This window comes from Staurois parvus, unplaced genomic scaffold, assembly GCF_062004578.1.
Source record: "Staurois parvus isolate SC_StPar_1 unplaced genomic scaffold, SC_StPar_1.0 ptg000172l, whole genome shotgun sequence".
NCBI classification, from domain to species: domain Eukaryota; kingdom Metazoa; phylum Chordata; class Amphibia; order Anura; family Ranidae; genus Staurois; species Staurois parvus.
This window is the reverse complement of record NW_028317968.1, coordinates 6,006,671-6,026,774: the sequence shown is the minus strand read 5'-3', so window position 1 is coordinate 6,026,774 and position 20,104 is coordinate 6,006,671. Positions and strand designations below refer to the sequence as shown.

Genomic DNA, 20,104 nt, shown 5'->3' with positions numbered 1-20,104 from the left:
GAGTATAAATGTACAGGTATTTGGAATGTCCACTCATGTACTTTATTTTCATTAGAACTACCTCACTCTCTTGGACGATGAAGACCATAAACTAGAATATCTTAAAATCCAGGATGAGCAGCACTTGGTAATAGAAGGTAAATTGTAAAAGCAGCTTGATTTACGAATACATACATATTGTCATATAGTAGCTTCAATGTTAGGGCTGCTTTTTCTTTTTGTTTGTTAAATTATTATTTGTGATACTCTTAAAGTAGTTGTAAATGCTCAGGGTTATTTACCTTCATGCATTGTATGCATAAAGGTAAAAAACCTTCTCTGTGCAGCACCCCTCCTAGCCCCTCCCCCCAGTACTCATCTAAGCCACCTCTTGATTCACCGATGTGCACTGGAGTCTTGGCTATCACGGGACTCCCTCTCTTCATTGGCTGCTGTCAATCACAGCCAGTGAGCCAATAAGAAGAGTGAGACGGTGGAGCCAAGCCACAGCACCGTGTGTGAATGGACACACAGAGTAGCAGCTGGGGAGTGCGCATGCTCGGGTGCCCCCATAGCAAGCTGCTTGCTGTGGGGTTACCCTACAGGAGGGAGGGGCCAGGAACACCATCAGGGACTCAACAAGAGGAGGATCCAGGCTGCTCTGTGCAAAACCACTGCACAGGGCAGGTAAGTATACCATGTTTGTTAATTGTTTTTGTTTATAAAAAACAATTTTAAACCTTTTAGAATCCTTTTTAAGTAAGGCTTTATGCACACAGCTTTACAATGTGCAGAGCCTGTGTAATCACCTTCCCAGGACCTGCAGCTGCTGTGTATGGCCGATCATTGAGATGCATTGGAAAATGTCTCTATGTGGTTATGCTCCAGGGGTTGTGTAAAGCCCTCTCATGTAAATGACATATTCTCTGAACATATAGTGTGTGCTCAGCGCATATGTTTATGCACACAAGACTGCTTTACACTTTACACTACTCCTGGTACTTAACCACATACAGTCGCATCTTCGAATTAAGTGATTTTAAAACGCTAGTGCCAAAAGGTCTTTTTAAAAGGACGTGTTAGGAGAGAAATTAAGGATTACCGGTTGTCCTCTTCTTACTGAAAGTGCATGCTCCCATTCTGTCATCCTTATCTTTCTAGTTTACCAAGTTTTGGGGCACTAAGTTTAGTAATTCAGTAAGTAATGATACATAAAACCAGACCATGCACTTTCAAAGACATGTTTACAATGTCACCTCCCATATTTCCCTCTGGACAGATTTCCTTTAACTAATCGAAGTAATTCTTCTCTATCCCTGATACTTCTTCCATGACTTCCTCTTCCTTGGGAAGTTAAAATCCAAGATCATGACTTCCTCTAGCTGAAAATGTATTCACATGGTGGAAGGTTCAGCCCAAGAGAGGGGGCTGTGCATTCTTGAATCACTCGTGTGTGCTCACTTAATACCACACTGTATCCACCAGCATGAACACGTTATCCACACAGTATCAATAGTTTGTGGGGATACACGCTGAATATATAGGTTAAAATTGCCTTTTCAGTTGCTGTTATGGCACTGATACTAAATATATTACTACATTCTGTAGAGGAGCATGTGCATCAGTGATGGGGGCACTCCTAAAACATGCAATGCACAGAAGCATCTATGCTATATGTGAAGAGTCATAGTAAACACAAGAAACACTCTGTCAAGCATATGTAACATAATAACATAAAGGAACATAAGGGCACTTTACTGGTACAGTATCGGATAAACGTATATACATAAATTTACATATTTATTTGAGATGCATCTTAAAATGATATCATTTAAAAAAATACATGGCTAACCAGCCCCAAATAGTAACGGCATTGTCTTCTATAGCATTGTATACTCCAAAGGTCGACACGTTTCGCTTGTTAGCTTCTTCAGGACCCAAAAATTGGAGACGAAGAGATCAATTGCCTTAGCTAAGAAAATAGACATATATACACACACTTAAATCATTAATCATACAATATAGATTCCATGAAAAACCTTAAAAAAGAAACTGTTCTCCGCAAACTCACATATCGACTTAGACGGTGATGCAGGGCATAAGCACCCACACTGGAAGTCAGCAGAATGGTCTCAAGTGAGTATACATAGCCAACACCCCTCCCAATGTCCCAGGCCAAATGGTATCCTATTCCAAAGAGCAAAGAGAGACAAACCCAATGAAAGGGGAGATAAAAAAAGGGGGAGAGAGATGGTAAACCCAAGATACAAGCAACAATAAGTCACTTATTTAATCAGGAGACAAGTAATGCATATGTTCATATGTAGATTAATCCATACATTGTATATTCCATAGATGCGTTCATAGATATAATCTAGATATAACAATACATGAAAATCAATATGTAGTTGTCCGTTTCTAAGGGATTTCAAAGAATCCGGCACACCCTTCCCAAACACCTATCTAACACTCCTACCAATAGAGCAAGAGAAGGTGCATAGAAGGTCCAATGCCCAGCTTAACTATTTTGTGACATGAACCCACTCCTTTTAAGTGACCACATATATTAATACAAGATATCTTCTTTGTCAGTGGCTCCTGTAATAGAACAAAGAGAACCATGATCAAAAATCCCTCAATATCTTCTATGTCTATCTTGTCAACCAACATGTCTCATACCTCTAGATCACTTCATGTCATAATCCGCCCGCCGTATGTGCTTTCTGATGGTGCCAAGAGCAGCGTGCGCCAGGGCGCTTAAATGGCGTCATCCGCCGAAAACACATTATAATGCCTTACATCACTTCTGCCCTGATGAGGCACAAGGTGGAAGTAAACCACATCCACAATCGAAATCGTGCACCGCGTATGCACATACAAAGCCTTACATCACTTCCGCCCTAATCAAACACAGGGCGGAAGTGCAATACATCCATAGTCAAAGCGCGCCCAGCACATGCGTGCCCACACCAGAATGCACAGACCAGACTGGCTTCAAAATATTAACTACGGCAAACAGCGGTAAAACAGAACACTGCCAGGCCGCCACCACTTCAGCAGACCCTGGACTAAAATAGTCCAGTCTCCCAGATATTATCCATAGCCAGCAGCCCCTGTTGCTCATAATATCTTTTAACAGAAAGAGGGGGGGGGGGGAGACAAAAAATATATATAACTATATTCCCTATAGATCAACATACACTCTATCCATAGTAAGAACAATAGAAGAGCAAGAGATATGAATGCCCACTCAAGACAGACAATCCAACCAATGCCAAGCAGCTACATCACCGTGCCATAACGCATGTTAGAAAGTAGAATGTGGAGAACAGCTTAATATATACATAAATAACAATGACAAATCCCCATAAAAACTTGTCATAAACTTGATGTATAACACCAGCACAGATATATATATAATATTACAGCATAGGAGATCATTTTATACTTCCCAAAGGGTATGCTCATAGTCAACATTGTCCTACTCTACCATATCTTACAGAAAAGGTATATAACTTAGTGCCTCATTTAGACCTGGAGGGGATGTTGCATTTAGAGTATAAATCCATCTCGCCTCCTTCTGTAGCACTCTTTGGTCAAAATTTCCTCATCGAGGGTCCTCAAATACCCTTTCTAGGGCTGCAAAGCAAATCATATCTGTGTTGTGACCATGTTTCAAAGCTACGTGGCTCCCAATGGGTGTATACAACACATTTCTTCTAATATAATAAATGTGATCATATATTTTTTTACAAAAATTTCTAATGGTTTTACCAGCATAAAAGGCACCACATATACATAGCATAATATAAACTACACCTTTCATTTGGCAGTCTACAAATTGTCCAGTCCTATGCATCATTCCATTGGGTAGGTGTATGGATGTTTCCTCCATTATCCAGGCACAATAATCACATGATCCACACTTATAAATGTCTTTTCTGTCCTCAGTGTTAGATGGTATATCACAAAAATTGCTCTTAACCAGGCGATCCTTCAATGATTTGGATCTTTTATATGTAATTTGAGGATAATCCTTAATATATTTATTCAGAATTGGGTCACCGGTCAGTAAATGCCAGTGCTTCTGTATAGCATCTCTGATTCTCTGATAATATTCATATGTGAAACACATGGAGTACTGCCAGGAATATTTCAATGAAGCACCCTTGCAGGGACATGAAAAACATTGACAGAAACATGGTAAGCATGTGGAACATGTCCCTGGCACAAATAAAGAGCGAGAAGACTTTTTTTCAATGACATGTCAACCACATTACATTTTTACATTTGTTCCATGGTTTTTGGCGCACCAGAATATTCTTACAGTGCTTTTTCATAGAGACAGTCAGGTTGAAAAATAGTCCATCGAGATCAACCAATGGAAAAAAAAAATAAATATAAACTGGAAAACTCCATATACAGACCCAATGCCCACAATTGTTAGAGGTAGGCAAAAAAATTCTAATAAAGCATAGTCCAGTTAGCGTCACTAGGGGGAAACATTCCTCCTTGATCCCCTAAGACAAGTGTATATTCCCTGGATCAGTCATCTTTGGTGTTATTACTTTTAAAAGTTAACAGCTAGTTATATTCTGTGTATTTATAAATGCATACATCCTTTTCTTTTTTTTTTTTTTTTTCCCCCCCTTAGGGAGTCTATTCCACATTTACATAGCTCTTACTCTGAAGAAGCCTTTACGTATGTAGAGGTTAAGGAGGAACTTCACTCCAGCGATATTCTTTTCCCCCTGCTCCTCTTATGCACTGCCATTTTCAAATATCCCACATGCACAGAAATGGCGCAGATCTTTGGCAGAGACCTACAGTATTTCTGTGAAAGCATGGGGGATTCCTACACATGTGCACACATGCTGCTGAAATGTGAAACCTTGTGGAGACCCGTGGCATGTGTGCACATGCATCGAGATTTCCTGCACATATAGATATGCTGTAGTTATTTGCCAGTTCCCAAATACCTTTCAGAGAGCAGCGCCATGTCTAAGCATGCATGAAGTTCTGCTGTGTGAATGCACCCCTCAGGAAAACACTGCAGGAGGCATTGGGGGTCCTAACGGAATTCTTGCCTAGGCAAGGAAGTAGGAATTACTACACTAGCATTACAAAAGTGCTAAAACATTTCTGAAAATGATTAAACATTTTCCAATTCTTGGAAGAACCAGGAGAGATTTCTTTTTTTTTCTAGATACACTAATAACCTTAGACCATTCAGCATCTGTCCCCAGCATGGCCCCTGTGCACATCCATATGCAACTTTACCAATAATGCCTCAGCAACATTACACTGTCCATCAACAAAGTCCTCTTTCAAACTCATTTGTAGATAAATCCTGTATAATAATCACTTCTCACATAGAGACACCGTGACCTTTTAATTTTACCCTGTCTCTCCGGAAGAGCATAGTCAGAAATACTAAAAACCCTGTCGTGAAGAATAAAGCCAAGATTCAGTAATACCAATTAAGTCATAATACTTTTCATGCATCAAAGCCATCAACTCTTCTATTTTGATTGACCAGATTTCTGCCATTGGTGAACGCATTTTGCTCTTTTTTTTTTAATCTCTTTAAAACCTGCCATAGTACTCCCCCATTTTATTCATTCCACCCTCTATTAGTGTCTGATCCCGGTCTGCCCCTCCCCCAATTATAGGGGGGAACATGCATCGATTACCTGTGGATGATTGGCCCTGAATGCAAACAGTCGACATCCAGTACCACTCATTCACAGGTACAGTAAATAATGCATGTTTGATTGCATGCGAATGGCTGCAGTCGCTGTCAGCGCCCATTACTTTGAAGTGGGCTTCCCACTTGCAGCTCTTCACAGTAAATTTCAGTCTCCTGCAGGAAAACGTTGTTGGCCACTAACGCAAGTGTGGATGAGGTCTAAAACCCCTGTGTTTTTAACTCCACTTATTCAAATCCACATAGTTCACAATCCCACTGTGAGTTTCATGACATATAGATATGGCAGGGTGCTGCCATATTTTGGACTGATAGAGGCACACCTTTTTTAAGATTCATGACACTTTTTTGCTATTATTGTAAATGTAAAAATTATACCTATTCACTATTGGAACTGTATTTTTTTTTTCAGTTCGTAACAAAGACATGAGTTGGCCAGAAGAAATGTCATTTATTGCAAATAGCAGTAAAATAGATAGACATAAAGGTAAGTCAACGAGTTGAATGGTGCTATATCTTTGGGCTTGACTGAAAAATATGGGGTGAAATAACCAAAGTGGTTTGTGCAAACTAAAACTGTATCAGGGCCCGTTCACACTAGAATGCAGTGGGGGAAAGCCACGTTCTAGTACGGTTTCCAGCACCGCATTCCAAACGCACTGCGGTTACCATGCAGTCCGGTTGAAGTGCTTTTCAAAAGGTAGTGTATGCACTACTTGCGGTGCGGTGCAACTTCACCCTATTCAAAATAGGAAATTGCACTGCACAGAACTACATGTGAATCGAAAAAGAATCACACAGCATTTCTGTGCGATTCTAATGCAGTTTCTAGTGTGAATGGGCCCTTATTTTTTGTATATGTTAATGTTATTATTATCACTGATATTATTGGTCCTTCTATTTTGTTTCTACATTTTTAAAGCTACATTTTGTACAGTGGGGAAAATTAATTATTTGATCCCCTGCAGATTTTGTAAGTTTACCTTACAAGGAAATGAAGGGTCTATAATTTTTATCATAGGTGTATTTTAAATGATAAAGACAGAATATCAACCAAAAATCCAGCAAAAACGCATGATACAAATGTTATAAATTGAGTTGCAGTTCAGTGAGTAAAATAAGTACTTGATCCCGAAGCAAAACATGACTTAGTACTTGGTAGAGACACCCTTGTTGGCAAGAACAGAGGTAAGATTAAGGTCTGGAGACTGGCCAGGCCACTCCATGATCTTAATGTTCTTCTTGAGCCACTCCTTTGTTGCCTTGGTGGTATGTTTTGGGTCATTGTCATGATGGAAGGCCCATCCACAGCTCATCTTCAGTTCTGGCTAAGGGAAAAAGGTTCTCATCCAAGATTTTACAATACATTGCCCCGTCCATTGGACCCTCATTGTGGAAAAGCTGGCCTGTACCTTTACCAGTCAAATAGCCCCAAAGCATAGCATTTCCTCCTCTGTGCTTTACTGTAGGGATGGTGTTCTTAGGGTCATAGTCAGCATTTTTCATCCTCCAAACACAGCAAGTCAAGTTAAAGCTCAATTTTGGTCTCATCTGACCACAGCACTTTCTCCCAATCCTTCTTTGAATCATTTAGATGTTTTTTAGCAAACTTCATACAGGCCTGTACATGTGCTTTCTTGAGGAGGGAGCCCTTGTGGGCGCTGCAGGATTTCAATTAATGGTGGCGTATTATGTTACCAATGGTTTGTTTGGTGACTGTGGTCCCAATTGCCTTGAGATTATTCACAAGCTCCTAGTGTGTAGTTCTGGACTGATCCCTTATTTTTCTCATGATCATCATGAAGCGAAATCTTGCATGGAGCTCCAGACCAAGGGCGATTAATGGTTATTTTGTATGTCCTCCATTTGCGAATAATCGCTTCAGCAGTTGTCTCCTTCAAACCAAGCTTCTTGCTGATGGTCTTTGTAGCCCATTTCAGCCTTGTGCAGGTCTACAATCTTGTCTCTGACGTCCTTTGACAGCTCTTTGGTCTTGCCCATGGTGGTGCCCCTAGAAAGAGATTCTGTGGACAAGTGTCTTTCTTACATGAATTGTAAGGCGCACCTTCTTAAATTGACAGGACTAATCTGTGTACCACATGAGCACATAGCCAGTCTGTGGGAACCAGAATTATTGTTGGATGGTAGGGGATCAAATACTTATTTTGCTCACTGAATTGCAACTCAATTTTATAACATTTGTATTGTGTTTTTTTCTGGATTTTTGGTTGATATTCTTTTTTTCATTTAAAATACACCTATGATAAAAATTATAGACCTTAATTTCTTTGTAAGTGGGCAAACTGACAAAATCTGCAGGAGATCAAATAATTATTTTCCCCATTGTATACATTTTGAGTTATAGAGGTTTCTCTGTCTCTCCTTGTCTTCATTAGAGAAATTCCACTGTCCCCCACAAAAAAAGTGAAAGTTGTTTTTACTAAAAACACAAAACACACTATATGGTGTAATATTGCCAGTTTAACACATTTTGCTAATAATAGCTGATAAGTTGTTCTTACTGTTTCTTTTAGTCCCCACTGAAAAGGGAGCAACGGGCCTCAGCAACCTGGGAAATACATGCTTTATGAACTCCAGTATCCAATGTGTCAGTAACACTCAGCCTCTAACAAAATACTTCATCTCAGGGAGACACCTGTATGAGCTTAACAGGTACTTATGTTTAATATTAACAAAATGTATGTGGACACATCAGAACCTGCAGATCCATTCACTTTTCCAGTCCATTCAGTTTCAGTTTAAAATTGTTTTTTCATATGCTTGTGGTCACATCTTGGCAGACTGGGTCTGAAAATGGCTTTGTGGGGTGTACACAGAATCCCATGCTGGCAAGGTCTAGCCAGAATTAAAACCATAGCGGTAATCATTCAAAGGAACAAGTGCAAAAAGTGTAAATTGAACAATAGTGAAAATGCCAAATTTTGGAACACAGCAAGCAACAAAAGAGTATCCAGTAACCAGCAGTACTTTAATTACACTAATATTAGTGTGAATAAAATCAAAGAATACAACAAATATTGAAAAGGGCAAGATCAAACCATTTATACTATATACAACATATGCTGGAGCATGGCAGGACAGGACTTGGAACAGCAAGGCAGCATGTTTAGGAAAGCCAAGTGTCCAGAGCAATGGGGTAAAGGGGCAGGATGCTTAAGTGCATGACTGCTGTAGAGGCCAAGGTAATTAGAGAGGTAACTAGACTGCAGAGCAACATCTGTTGGTGGCCACTGGCAGATGGAACTGTGCCACTGGCAGGTAAAAGCAGAGATCAGGGTCTGTGATACTAGAAGTAAGTTTTCTTTCAGTCTGTGACCAAAACCTAATAGGAATTCCTTAGTTAATTTCTTTGGAACATTGTTTCTAAATATATAGCATAAATGTAAGTGATCGTCATTTATTATGTACACTCAATTTGCGATAAAGAATACCCAGTTTAGTATAAAGCAATACTTTTTAAGGTGTTTAGTTTCAACTTTAATTTGTTTTTTTTTGGTGGTGGGTCATGATAATGGTATAGAATAATCAGCTAAAGTTTAAAAAAAAAATCTTAATTTTACAGTACAGGACTTGTATTCACAGAACATGCATTATATGCAGACTGCCTTCAGGTGGTTGGACACTGGCAAAAACTTGCTAACGTTGTCCTAGTGTGCATTCATAAGTCTCCAATTTTTTATTTTTTTTTGCTAATTACTTTAGAGGATAGTCCTGTTCTCTTCTGGAGTAGTATTTTTCTTTTTTAACCACTTCCTTACCGCACTATAGCCGAATGATGGCTACAGCGTGAGATCGTCCAGTTCTGGGAGGGCATCATATGATGTCCTCCCAGAACATGCCCCCAGCAGCGCCAACCCGGTGCTGTCAGTGATTGCTGTATTTTTTGGACACAGCTGATCACATGACATGGTAAAAAGGCCAATTACAGTGGCCTTTTACCATGTGATCAGCTGTGTCCATGTAAATACACTTTCCACTTATCGTCAGTACTTTCCTCACACTGTCACAGTGTGAGGAAAGTACTGCCGATAACTGGCAACTGTCAAAGGAGACACCTGCACTGTTAATCAGGGCACTGATTGTCACTGCCCTGATTATCAGTGCTGCCCATCTGCTCCCATCAGTGCTGCCCATCTGCTCCCATCAGTGCTGCCCATCTGCTCCCATCAGTGCTGCCCATCTGCTCCCATCAGTGCTGCCCATCTGCTCCCATCAGTGCTGCCCATCTGTTCCCAGCAGTGCTGCCCATCTGTGCTGCCAGTCAGTGCCCTTCAGTGCTACATATTAGTGTCCATCATTGCCGCATATCAGTGCAGCCTCATCAGTGTCTGCTCATTCAAAGTGCGACAGCTCTGAAAACTGAAAATTGGCCTGAGCAGAAATAGAGTAAAAGTAGGCAAGTGGTTAAACCAACAAATTTTTTTTCTTCTGAAACTTATGTTAAGGACTGGACCCAGACCACACTGTCCCACTGAGAGCCCCAGGTCCTGCATTAATGATCAGGACTCGGGACTCCCGATTCTGAATCACCTGATCGCTGTGAAAGCCTCTGGTTATCACAGTGATCAGTCACTGTGAACCCCGCCCCCGTGTTTTCTCTCTCTGAATAAAGAAGAGAGATGCATTGTTGACACTGCCCTTGTTTGGGTCAAGGGCAGGGTCATTATTGTTTGAGCAGGATTTTTTTTTATATTTGTGTCAGTGTGTTTTAGGTAGGATTTAAAGAAAAAAAAATATACACTATTGTTTTTAGGTCATACTATGGGTACAAACAACAATTAACATACACATATATGGTATTGCTGCGATCGTCAGAAGCAGAAACATTTATTTTGAGTTGTTCTTTGATGGTAGGTTATGGTAGTGGCAAGATAAACAGCTAAATGTAAAAATAAAATGTTTTCTATTTTAATCCAGTTTTCCTTTGATTAAAAAAAAATCTGGAGATATCCATTGCCATTTATCACCAAATGAAAGCCCAATTTTTCTTGAAAAAAACAAGGTATAATCCACCTGGATGCACAATATATTTATAGTGATAATATGTACGGTTTTACTAGCACATGTCAAAGTTACAAAATTGTGCTTAGGAATTAACATTTGTTTTACCCTTAGGCGCAAAGGAGTTAAAGTAGTCTCTTCTTTCCACCTCAGTCTGTGTCCTGCCCCAAAACAATGCCTAGGAAATTGCACTAAACTTCCTGGATGTGGTCAGGGCTGTCAGAGTCTACCTAGCAGCTATAGCCCCTGTTTGCAGAATCCCTATTTGCTTTGCTTCTACATCCTTGTAGGAGGGCATCCTGCTTCCCACTCCACCATTGCCAGGTGGATCAGACAGCTTATTTCCAGGAACTATGCCCTTATGAAAAGTGTTTCACTCTTCTCCATGAGCGCTCATTCCACCTTGTCTCATGGGCTTTTCAGCATCAAACATCTGTATCCCAGATTTGCAGAGTCGTCATATAGTTGTCCACAACTATAGTTGTCTCCAAGTTTTACCAGGTGGATGTTCAAGCCTACTAAAAAAAACTGGGGTGCCAGGAGTGAGTAGGATATCTGAGTGCACACTAGGAGTGACCCTAGCAAGTTTTTATTAGTGTCCAATCCCCTAAAGGTAGTCAGTAGTAGGTAGCATATAACCCATGGTCTATGAATACAATTCCTGTGTCCTGTACTGTACTCTATCATGAGGCATTATGGGTCATTTTTCCTTTGATAAAAAATTGAGGAAATATCCATTAACATTTGGCCCCAGATGAAGGCCAAACAAGCTACAGCTTATGTACCTCTAGATGCCTCAAGGTGCCTCACGATTTTGCATACTCTTAAAAAATACCATGACTGAAAAAGGTTGAAAAATGATGGGTTAAAGGAGCAAATAGAATTATTTTAGAGGTTAAAAGCAATAGGAGGAGAGGTAGTCACATTAATAATTTTTATTCCTTTTTTTTTTTAACCTTAGAACAAACCCCATAGGAATGAAAGGGCATATGGCTAAGTGTTATGGTGATTTGGTTCAAGAGCTGTGGAGTGGAACTCAGAAGAATGTGGCTCCCCTTAAATTAAGGGTAAGAATTGTAGTTTGTTTACTGAAAATATATATATATTATTTATTTCAGATGCTTATATAGTGCCATCAATTTATGTAGCTCTTTACATATGTATTATACGTTCATTGTATTATACGTCCCTGTCCTTAAGGAGCTTACAAACTAAGGTTCCTAGCTCACATTTTTACATACGCATACATTAGGGCCAATTTTGACGGGCTAATTAACCTACTAGCATGTCTTCGAAGTGTAAGAGGAAACTGGAGTACCCAGAGGAAACCCACACCTGCACAGGGAGAACATGCAAACTTCAGGCAGGTTGCGCCATAGTTGGGATTTGAACCGACAAAAGTGACCCTTGTATGCCTAAGTGTTTAGTCTCTCAACTCGGAGTTTCAATACGCAGGGCCAAGTGTAACATAGAGACACCAGTGAATCCCACTCGTAATGCTTCACTACTGCAGCCCCTGGCTCCTGTACTAAAGCTACATGCCTAATTACAAATAAAATGTCTATTGAGATTTCACTAAAGTGTTCAGTATTGCTGTCACAAAATGAATACTTTGCGTTCTGTCTCTTGCACACCAGTACCAGGGCTATGCCAATTTTCCCACAAAGATGATGTAGTGTGTGCAAAAGCTGTATTGTTTTAGTAACTGAAAAAGTGTATGAGCTGTATTTTCTGACTTGTATGAGCTCATGTATATATGCAACAGGCATTTAAAAACAAACACTGTTTGTCAAATGATGTTATTCAGTATATTATCAGGTCAATAAACCATAGACCGCTATCAGCTATTGCCATCTTCACTTTCTTATTGAATAGATGCATAGAGACATATTTTTTTATTAAATCATGGCAAGTGATTGTATGATATGTGTATATATAGACATTTTGCTTGGAAACCTAGATATTAATACAATTTTAATTTTTATTAATAATTGTGTTATATGAGCTTGTCTCTGAACATGTTTCCTTTGTTATATTTATGTGCTACAGTGGACAATCGCAAAATATGCCCCACGGTTCAATGGCTTCCAGCAGCAAGACTCCCAGGAGCTACTTGCTTTTCTTTTGGATGGTCTACATGAAGATCTTAATAGAGTCCATGATAAGCCATATGTCGAGCTAAAAGATAGTGATGGCCGACCAGACTGGGAAGTTGCTGCAGAGGTTAGCCCTTGTGTAATCTAGAATTAATTTTAAATTGCCTAACGAAACATGCTCATACAGCATGTGCTTGGAGCTGAAAGTGTACATTCATAATTGAATATTTAAAGCGGTACTAAACCCAAAACCAGAAATGTAAAATATTGCAGCTTACCAATCTTCAGATGTAGTGGCTACATAAGTTTTCTTTTCTTAGGCTTTTCTCCCCTCTGTTTTCACCTGGTGATCTGGCCAGTAACACACCTCCTGTAATAGAATGCCCCCACTCTGGATGAAAGAGCACAGGGGCACCTTAGGACAGCAGCATTGTCAGTCTGGGGGGAGGGGAGTGTTAGATTTACCAGCAAATTTAAATACACTAACAAATTGAAACCAAACGCCAGCTAATACTTTATAATTGGTTACAGCAAACAGATTTTTCCTTTTGGGATAAAGGTTTTACATAAGTAAAAGCTGGTCATTGTAAGCACCCCTGCTAGTGTTAAATGGTTTGTCTCATCTCTGTAACTGATACATTCTGCTGAAGAGGTTTTGAAAAACAAGAAACTTACTGGCCAGATCACCAGATCTGAAAACCTACACCAGAAAGATATCCTAAAAAGAAATTAATGCAGCCATCACATCTAAGAAATTGTAAGGTGCAATATAATAAATATTTGATTTTGGGTTTAAAAGAGAAGTATGGGGTTCTTACAAAATAAAAAAAAAATTATATTCACCTAGATGGATACAGCATCTGTCCCCCACTGCTGATCACTTGGTTCTCAGTCTTCAGTGTGCATAGAGCCAGTGACTCTCTGATTTGCCCTTCCAGAGCTCACTGGAGCGACTAGCTGTGGAGGGAGTGGAAGCGGCTGGTTCAGGCTCTCGGTGACTAGCTGCGAGTCTGAGCCAGCTTGCCGGTCCAGGCATCATGGGTGGATCCCGACTGTAAAGTCGTGATTAATCCAGAGCTTGGACCAGCTGAGTGACACCACGGGGCTAATTTACCAAAGGCTGTTCACTTTGCATTTTGCAAGAAATTGTTCCCAGAGCTTTGTCAATGTGGTGAAATTTCACTTTGCCAAAGAATACCCAATCACATGCAAGAAAAAAAATGCAGTTTGCTTGCACATAATTGAATGATGGAAACCGCAGTGCTATACCTCTTTAACTAAGCTCTAGGAAAAGTCTTTTCCAAAGTGGACAACCTATGTACCTTTTAATAAATCAACCCCCATGGGTCACAGGAGTGCAGAACAAACTGCACTCCTGTGATCCATAGAAGTAGGGCCAAAACAGCTTTGATCCTACTTCTCATTTAATACCACTTTAACTTAAAGAATATTTGCTAGTGTTTCAAGTATGACATGTTTCCTTAATGCTTATTGATCACAACTGATGCCCAGTGAAACGTGGTTCTGTTCAGCTTTTAATATCTGTTCTTACACTATAATTATCAGCAATGGTGATCATTTACACAATGCAGATTATGATATTTGGTCAATATTAGGACCTGTTTTGATGAGCCTCAGGCTGTTTAGATGAGTTTGTTTTTGATATCAGTTTGGAACATTTTTGAGATCATTTAAAATGCGTTGGCAGATGCATTTGACACAAGGTGTTTTGGGCCTGCCAAATTTTCATAGCTGTTACCAGATGGAGTGGCTAGCTCAACAAACCACAAGCAACACCCCTTTCTGGGTATCACTTTAGCCCTGCTTGCACTGCCAGATATCTATAGCCAGTCTATCATGGCTGCCTCTCAAGAGTCGGGGTAAGGTGACCTGTCCAGTCACCAAGCACACACTGAAGAGGGACTGTGAAATCTACTCAAAGCCTGATCTCAACATACCTTCCTCTGATGTCCATCCATGGCTTCCGTCGGCAAGGCTGGACTTTATGCCTTTGCCCTCCAGCCACAGCTAAACACTGCAGTCTAGTGCATCGGGGCTAAACATGCAGTGTGCATAAGGCCTTGGAAACTGTCAGTATGTTTTGCTGTTTTCTTTCCTAGGGGCTAGTTAAGATGGCAGTGCTAAGTATCTTATAAATAATTTGAATCAATTCTGTCTATCTGAATATATGGCGCTGCAGCTGGAACATTATGTTGCCCTGTGCTATTTAAGTCATTTACTTTTGAAAGTGATTTGTTTTTCAATTTTTGCTTCCAGCTAAATACTTGCACATTCAGATTTTTGTTTGTTCCTTGAGGCTGTTTTGTTAGTTTTTGTATGGTTTCTGCAAAGCCAGTAGCATGTCATGGAGCACTTTAAAAGCATTCTTTGTCAGGGCAAATTAATGAGCAGTAAAATAGTTTCTTCTTTTAAAACCGTTTTCATAGTGCTTTTTTTTTTTTTTGCAGTCTCACTTCATCAGACATATAAACCTGTTTCTATGCAAACATGTTTCCAGACAGCTAATTGCCAGTGCATTAGCATATTATTGTATCCCATAAAGATTGTACATTAAACTTTTACATATTTACTAATGCATTCAACCCATCAATTTCTGATACTCTTCAGGCTTGGGACAATCACTTGAGAAGAAATCGGTCCATAGTTGTTGACCTGTTTCATGGACAGCTAAGATCCCAAGTCAAATGCAAGACCTGTGGTCATGTGAGTGTCCGATTTGATCCATTCAACTTCCTTTCGTTGCCTCTTCCTATGGACAGCTACATGCACCTTGAAATCACAGGTTTGTAAAAATGTATCTTTTTTTTAAAACCAGTACCTATTTGTATTTGTTAGGCTATCAAAAAAATCTTTGTGGAGATTATGCTAGTACTAACATGGGGAGAGTACACTGTAGAAAGCATACAACTGTGTTTGACCCAACTTTAATTACAGTCTTTGTTACACTTACTCCTATTGGCGCTACATTTAGGGTTTTTTTTTTTTGCATGACATATGTTTTTATACCTATTAAACCACAGAGGCGCCAATCATATGCTGTCATTTACTGGTACTATTTTAAAGATAAATTATAAATATTTTATGGATTGCAAAATATTAGGGCCTGTTATGTCGAAGTCACTGGGATTCTATTTGGGCACATGTTGGTCTAAAATAATTTAAAGGTGTAAACCTTGTTGTGCTACATAACACCTTGCTGAGCCTTGGTGTGCTTTATAGCACCTTGCTGATCCTTGTTGTGCTTTTAAACATCCCACTGAACCTTGCTGTGTTATACAACACCTTGCAGAGCTTTGTTGTGCCTTACAACATCCTGCTGAACCTTGCTGTGCCTTACAACACCTTGCTGAGCCTTGTGCCTTACAACACCTTGCTGAGCCTTGTTGTGCCCTACAACATCTTGCTGAACCTTGCTATGCTATATAATAGGTAATTCAGTCTATCCTGAATTCTGCAGCCAGACTCATCCACCTTACTAACCGCTCCGTATCCGCCACCCCCCTCTGCCAATCCCTCCACTGGCTTCCAATTGCCCAACGCATAAAATTCAAATGACCTGATATCCATCTACCACCAAAAACATACTCTCTGCTCCTCACAAGACCTCCTACTCTCTAGTTCCCTGGTCTCTTCCTCCCATGCCCGTCTCTAGGATTTCTCCAGGGCTTCCCCCATCCTCTGGAACTCACTACCCCAATCCATCAGTCTGTCACCTACCCTCCTCACCTTTAGGCGCACCCTGAAAACCCATCTCTTCAGAGAAGCCTACCCCGCCCTCATCTAATTGCTGATCTCCTCCGCTCTTCCCACCACTCCATCACCCACAGCTATTTCCTCCTGTACCACTCTCCCCTCCCTCCTAGATTGTAAGCTCCAAGAAGCAGGGCCCTCGAACCCCTGGTGTATTGTATTGTATTGTTACTGTGCTGTCTCGTGTACTGTCTCCCATTATAATATACAGCGCTGAGCAAACGGTTGGCGCTATATAAATACTGTATAATAATAATATATAAAAGTGAGTGCTCTTATATCAGGAGCTGAAACACTAAAAGGTAATAGCAGTAAACCTAAAATATAACCAAATAAATAAAGTGCAGCGCTAAAAGAATAATAAAATAATATATTTATTATATATATATTATAATATCTCCAAAAAGGTGAATAAATATATCTCCAAAAGGTGAATAGTTCATGTAGTATGTAATTGTGATGATCCACTTCTACAGCAGATTTCAAAAACAGGCTTGTGACAGGAACCGATAATAGAATTGCGCACTCACCAGACGTGCATGGATAATGCACATATAATCAATAACCACCAGGATCTCTTAGGTAGGCGGAATGAATGGGTGAGCTTCCATCTATGGGTTGGTCATCAAGTCTTGGGAAATTGTGGAAAATCTGCTGGGTCCAGAGGTCCTCTTAAGGATGGATGGGTGCTCAGCCTGGATACAGGGCTCCCTCCTTCTAAGTTAATTCGCTCCAAATGGGAGCCAAAAAACAGGTGCCCATAGTGTAGTATGATCAAGTATGTTCAGGTAAATGCACATAAAACGGTAGTAAACTCCAATAACTGTAATGATAAATGCAGAGTTATGCAGCAGTACTGACCCTAGTAAAGATGGCCGCCGGGCTTCCTCGTGGCTCCTACGGCAGTGACGTCACGCTCCTCCTTAGGCCTTTCGTGCCTAGCACATCATCAGAGGGGAGGCTAACCTATATAATACCTTGCTGGGCCTTCTTGTGCTTTACAATAACTTGCTGAGATTTGCTGTGTCTTACAATACCTTGCTGAGCCTTGATGTACTTTATAATATCTTGTTGAGAATTGCTGTGCTTTGCTGAGCTGTGTGGTGTTTATAACATCTTGTTGAGCCTTACTGGAGTAGATTGCGCCCCATTATTGCTGAAGGATCTATCAAGCTGCAATAAATTGGTAAAAACTTGGCAATGAGTAAATCGTCAGAGAGGCTTAAGGAATTTGCAAAGGCATAGAAACAAGATGGCGGACGTAGTCCTCCACATACAATGAGTGGAGGTCTGCCAGCAGGAGATGCTCTCTACTTCAAACACCCCACAGGTGGAAAAAACAAATAAGTATTCAAAAATGACATTAAAGCAAGTGAATGCACAATTAATGGAAGCAATACAGGCAAGCAATGGTATACTGCCAGGAAAATAGACAGTGGATTAATAAGACAGGACATGCAGTAAATCTGGGAAAGAGTAGTTGAAGTGAAAAATAGGATATCCTGCCTGGAAGATGCAGTGTCTCCAGTGAGTAAGAAAATATCAAATGCTGATAGACAATTAACATTATGGCAACAAAAAGCAGATGATTTGGTGAACCAAATGCGCCGTAATAATATAAGGATGTCACGAAGGAATGTTACATACCAAAACCCACTTTAAGGCCACTGATCGCAATGGATTTATTCCGAAGTTGAGTTGCCATCATCCTATGTGGCTTGAGGGAATTCCTAGAGGACAGTTCAAAAGGATCATGAGAAATTGCTCTAAGCTGGAACATTACATCGTACAGTCGGGAATTAAAAAAAAAAAAGATTTGTGGATAAGGGCTTTGATCCTGTAAAATTAGAAAAAAATAGATCTGATTTAAGTCAAAACTATGTCGATGGTATCCGAAAGAAAAAAAAAAGTTGATTAAAAGAGAGGATAATGTGTTTGAATTTGCATTTATTTCGGATTTCAGTTGTCAATATAAAGAGGTCGATCTGATTATTGGCAGATACTAGCCCATTATAAGAAATGACAAGGTTTTGGGGCCTATGGTACCTAGACGACCTACATTTGTGTATAGAAAATCTTCTAATTTATGGCAGAAATTAATTAAAATATAATTTCTCATTCAAGACCTTTAAGAGACACTGTGTTTGTTTTGAAAGGTTTATATTCTTGTGCAAAGTACACAATATGCAAGATCACAAATGGTAATATTAGGAAAATTGACACCTTCATGTCTAACGTTACACACAAGACATATACCATCAAAAATGTATTTCATGCCATTCCACCTTTGTTGCCTACCTACTGGAATGCCTCTGTGGGGTCCAGTACGTAGGGTGGACTATGAGAAAGTTACAAGTGAGACTGAGGGAACATGTCACCAATGTAAAGAAAGATCAGAAGGAGCGTAGTCTGTCCAAACACTCCAAAGAGGTACATAAATGTAACCCCTCATTGTTAAAGTTTTGTGCTATTGATAAAGTAGGGGCACATTAGAGAGGGAATAACCGAACTAGGGAGGTTTCAAAAAATGAAACCTTCTGGATTTATGCATTAGATAGTATGTATCACAAGGGATTAAACATAGAGCTAGTTTAAAATGGTTTTATTTCCAATTTCTAGGGTGTATATTTTAGGCTGCAATTGGGTTATTAATTTTAGGCAGGTAGGGAGTATGTAATTTTATTCTATTTTATTTTATTTATTATATTTCATGTATATTATTTATTTTAATTTTATTTCATTTATTTACTGATGTATATTATGTATAATTTCAGTATGCACTCTATGTATTTGGTTACATTATATAATGGAATATACTTTGTGTGTAGGTGAGGGAGATTCAAATATTAAGAATAGATTTATATCTGGTTAATGGATTTTTGTCTATGAACACTGGGGGGCAGGTGATCCTATATAATGTTTCATGTCCACTGTGTGTGTTGTTTTATTAACACACACCTAGAGGGCATATATTGACTTTGTTGGAATATTTTATGTTTGTGTCTTACGAGTAGATATTGAGCACAGGTATGGATGCAGTAGCACACACAGTCACGTCTTAATAGATGAGGAACAGCATGGGGATACCGACACTTAGTGTTGTAATAGCACAAGCTGTCCAGTAAACAAGATGGCGAATGAGGTTTCAAGATTAGGGCGGGAGCTCTTTATAAAGCATAGTCCGGAGGCATCCAACGTCTACGGGCTAAGAGGAAGTCAATCTGATGACGAAACACGTTAGTCGGATACAACGTCAGACAAAAATGGAAGTGCCGCGGCTGCCATTTTGGTTCAGGTTGTACTTTTATTTCATGTAAGCTCAATTGTAATATTAAATTGATCATTTTACACTACTGCTGTACTATGGGCTTGTATGTTTGCTTTTATATGGGATTGAGAGTTTATATAGAGCGGGTGAGGAGAAAACAGAGTGAGGACTACACTTCGTTTTGAAAGCACTTATCGATGAATGCAGGGTAAGGTGCATGCCTAAAGGGGAAAGGAAGAGCACGCTGATTTATTTGCACAT

The 20,104-nt window shown here is 39.8% G+C and overlaps 1 protein-coding gene across 2 annotated transcripts in view; it reads left to right on the top strand.

The window, feature by feature from the left end:
- The window catches only part of USP32 (ubiquitin specific peptidase 32), a 287,630-nt gene that overhangs the window by 236,793 nt on the left and 30,733 nt on the right, over nucleotides 1-20,104 (top strand). For both annotated transcript variants that reach the window (XM_089676627.1, XM_089676625.1), the window contains exons 18-23: nucleotides 56-137; nucleotides 6,099-6,173; nucleotides 8,221-8,359; nucleotides 11,670-11,775; nucleotides 12,758-12,931; nucleotides 15,433-15,607. In XM_089676627.1, coding sequence (XP_089532753.1) covers nucleotides 56-137; nucleotides 6,099-6,173; nucleotides 8,221-8,359; nucleotides 11,670-11,775; nucleotides 12,758-12,931; nucleotides 15,433-15,607 — 751 coding nt within the window. The remainder of the gene's footprint in view (nucleotides 1-55; nucleotides 138-6,098; nucleotides 6,174-8,220; nucleotides 8,360-11,669; nucleotides 11,776-12,757; nucleotides 12,932-15,432; nucleotides 15,608-20,104) is intronic.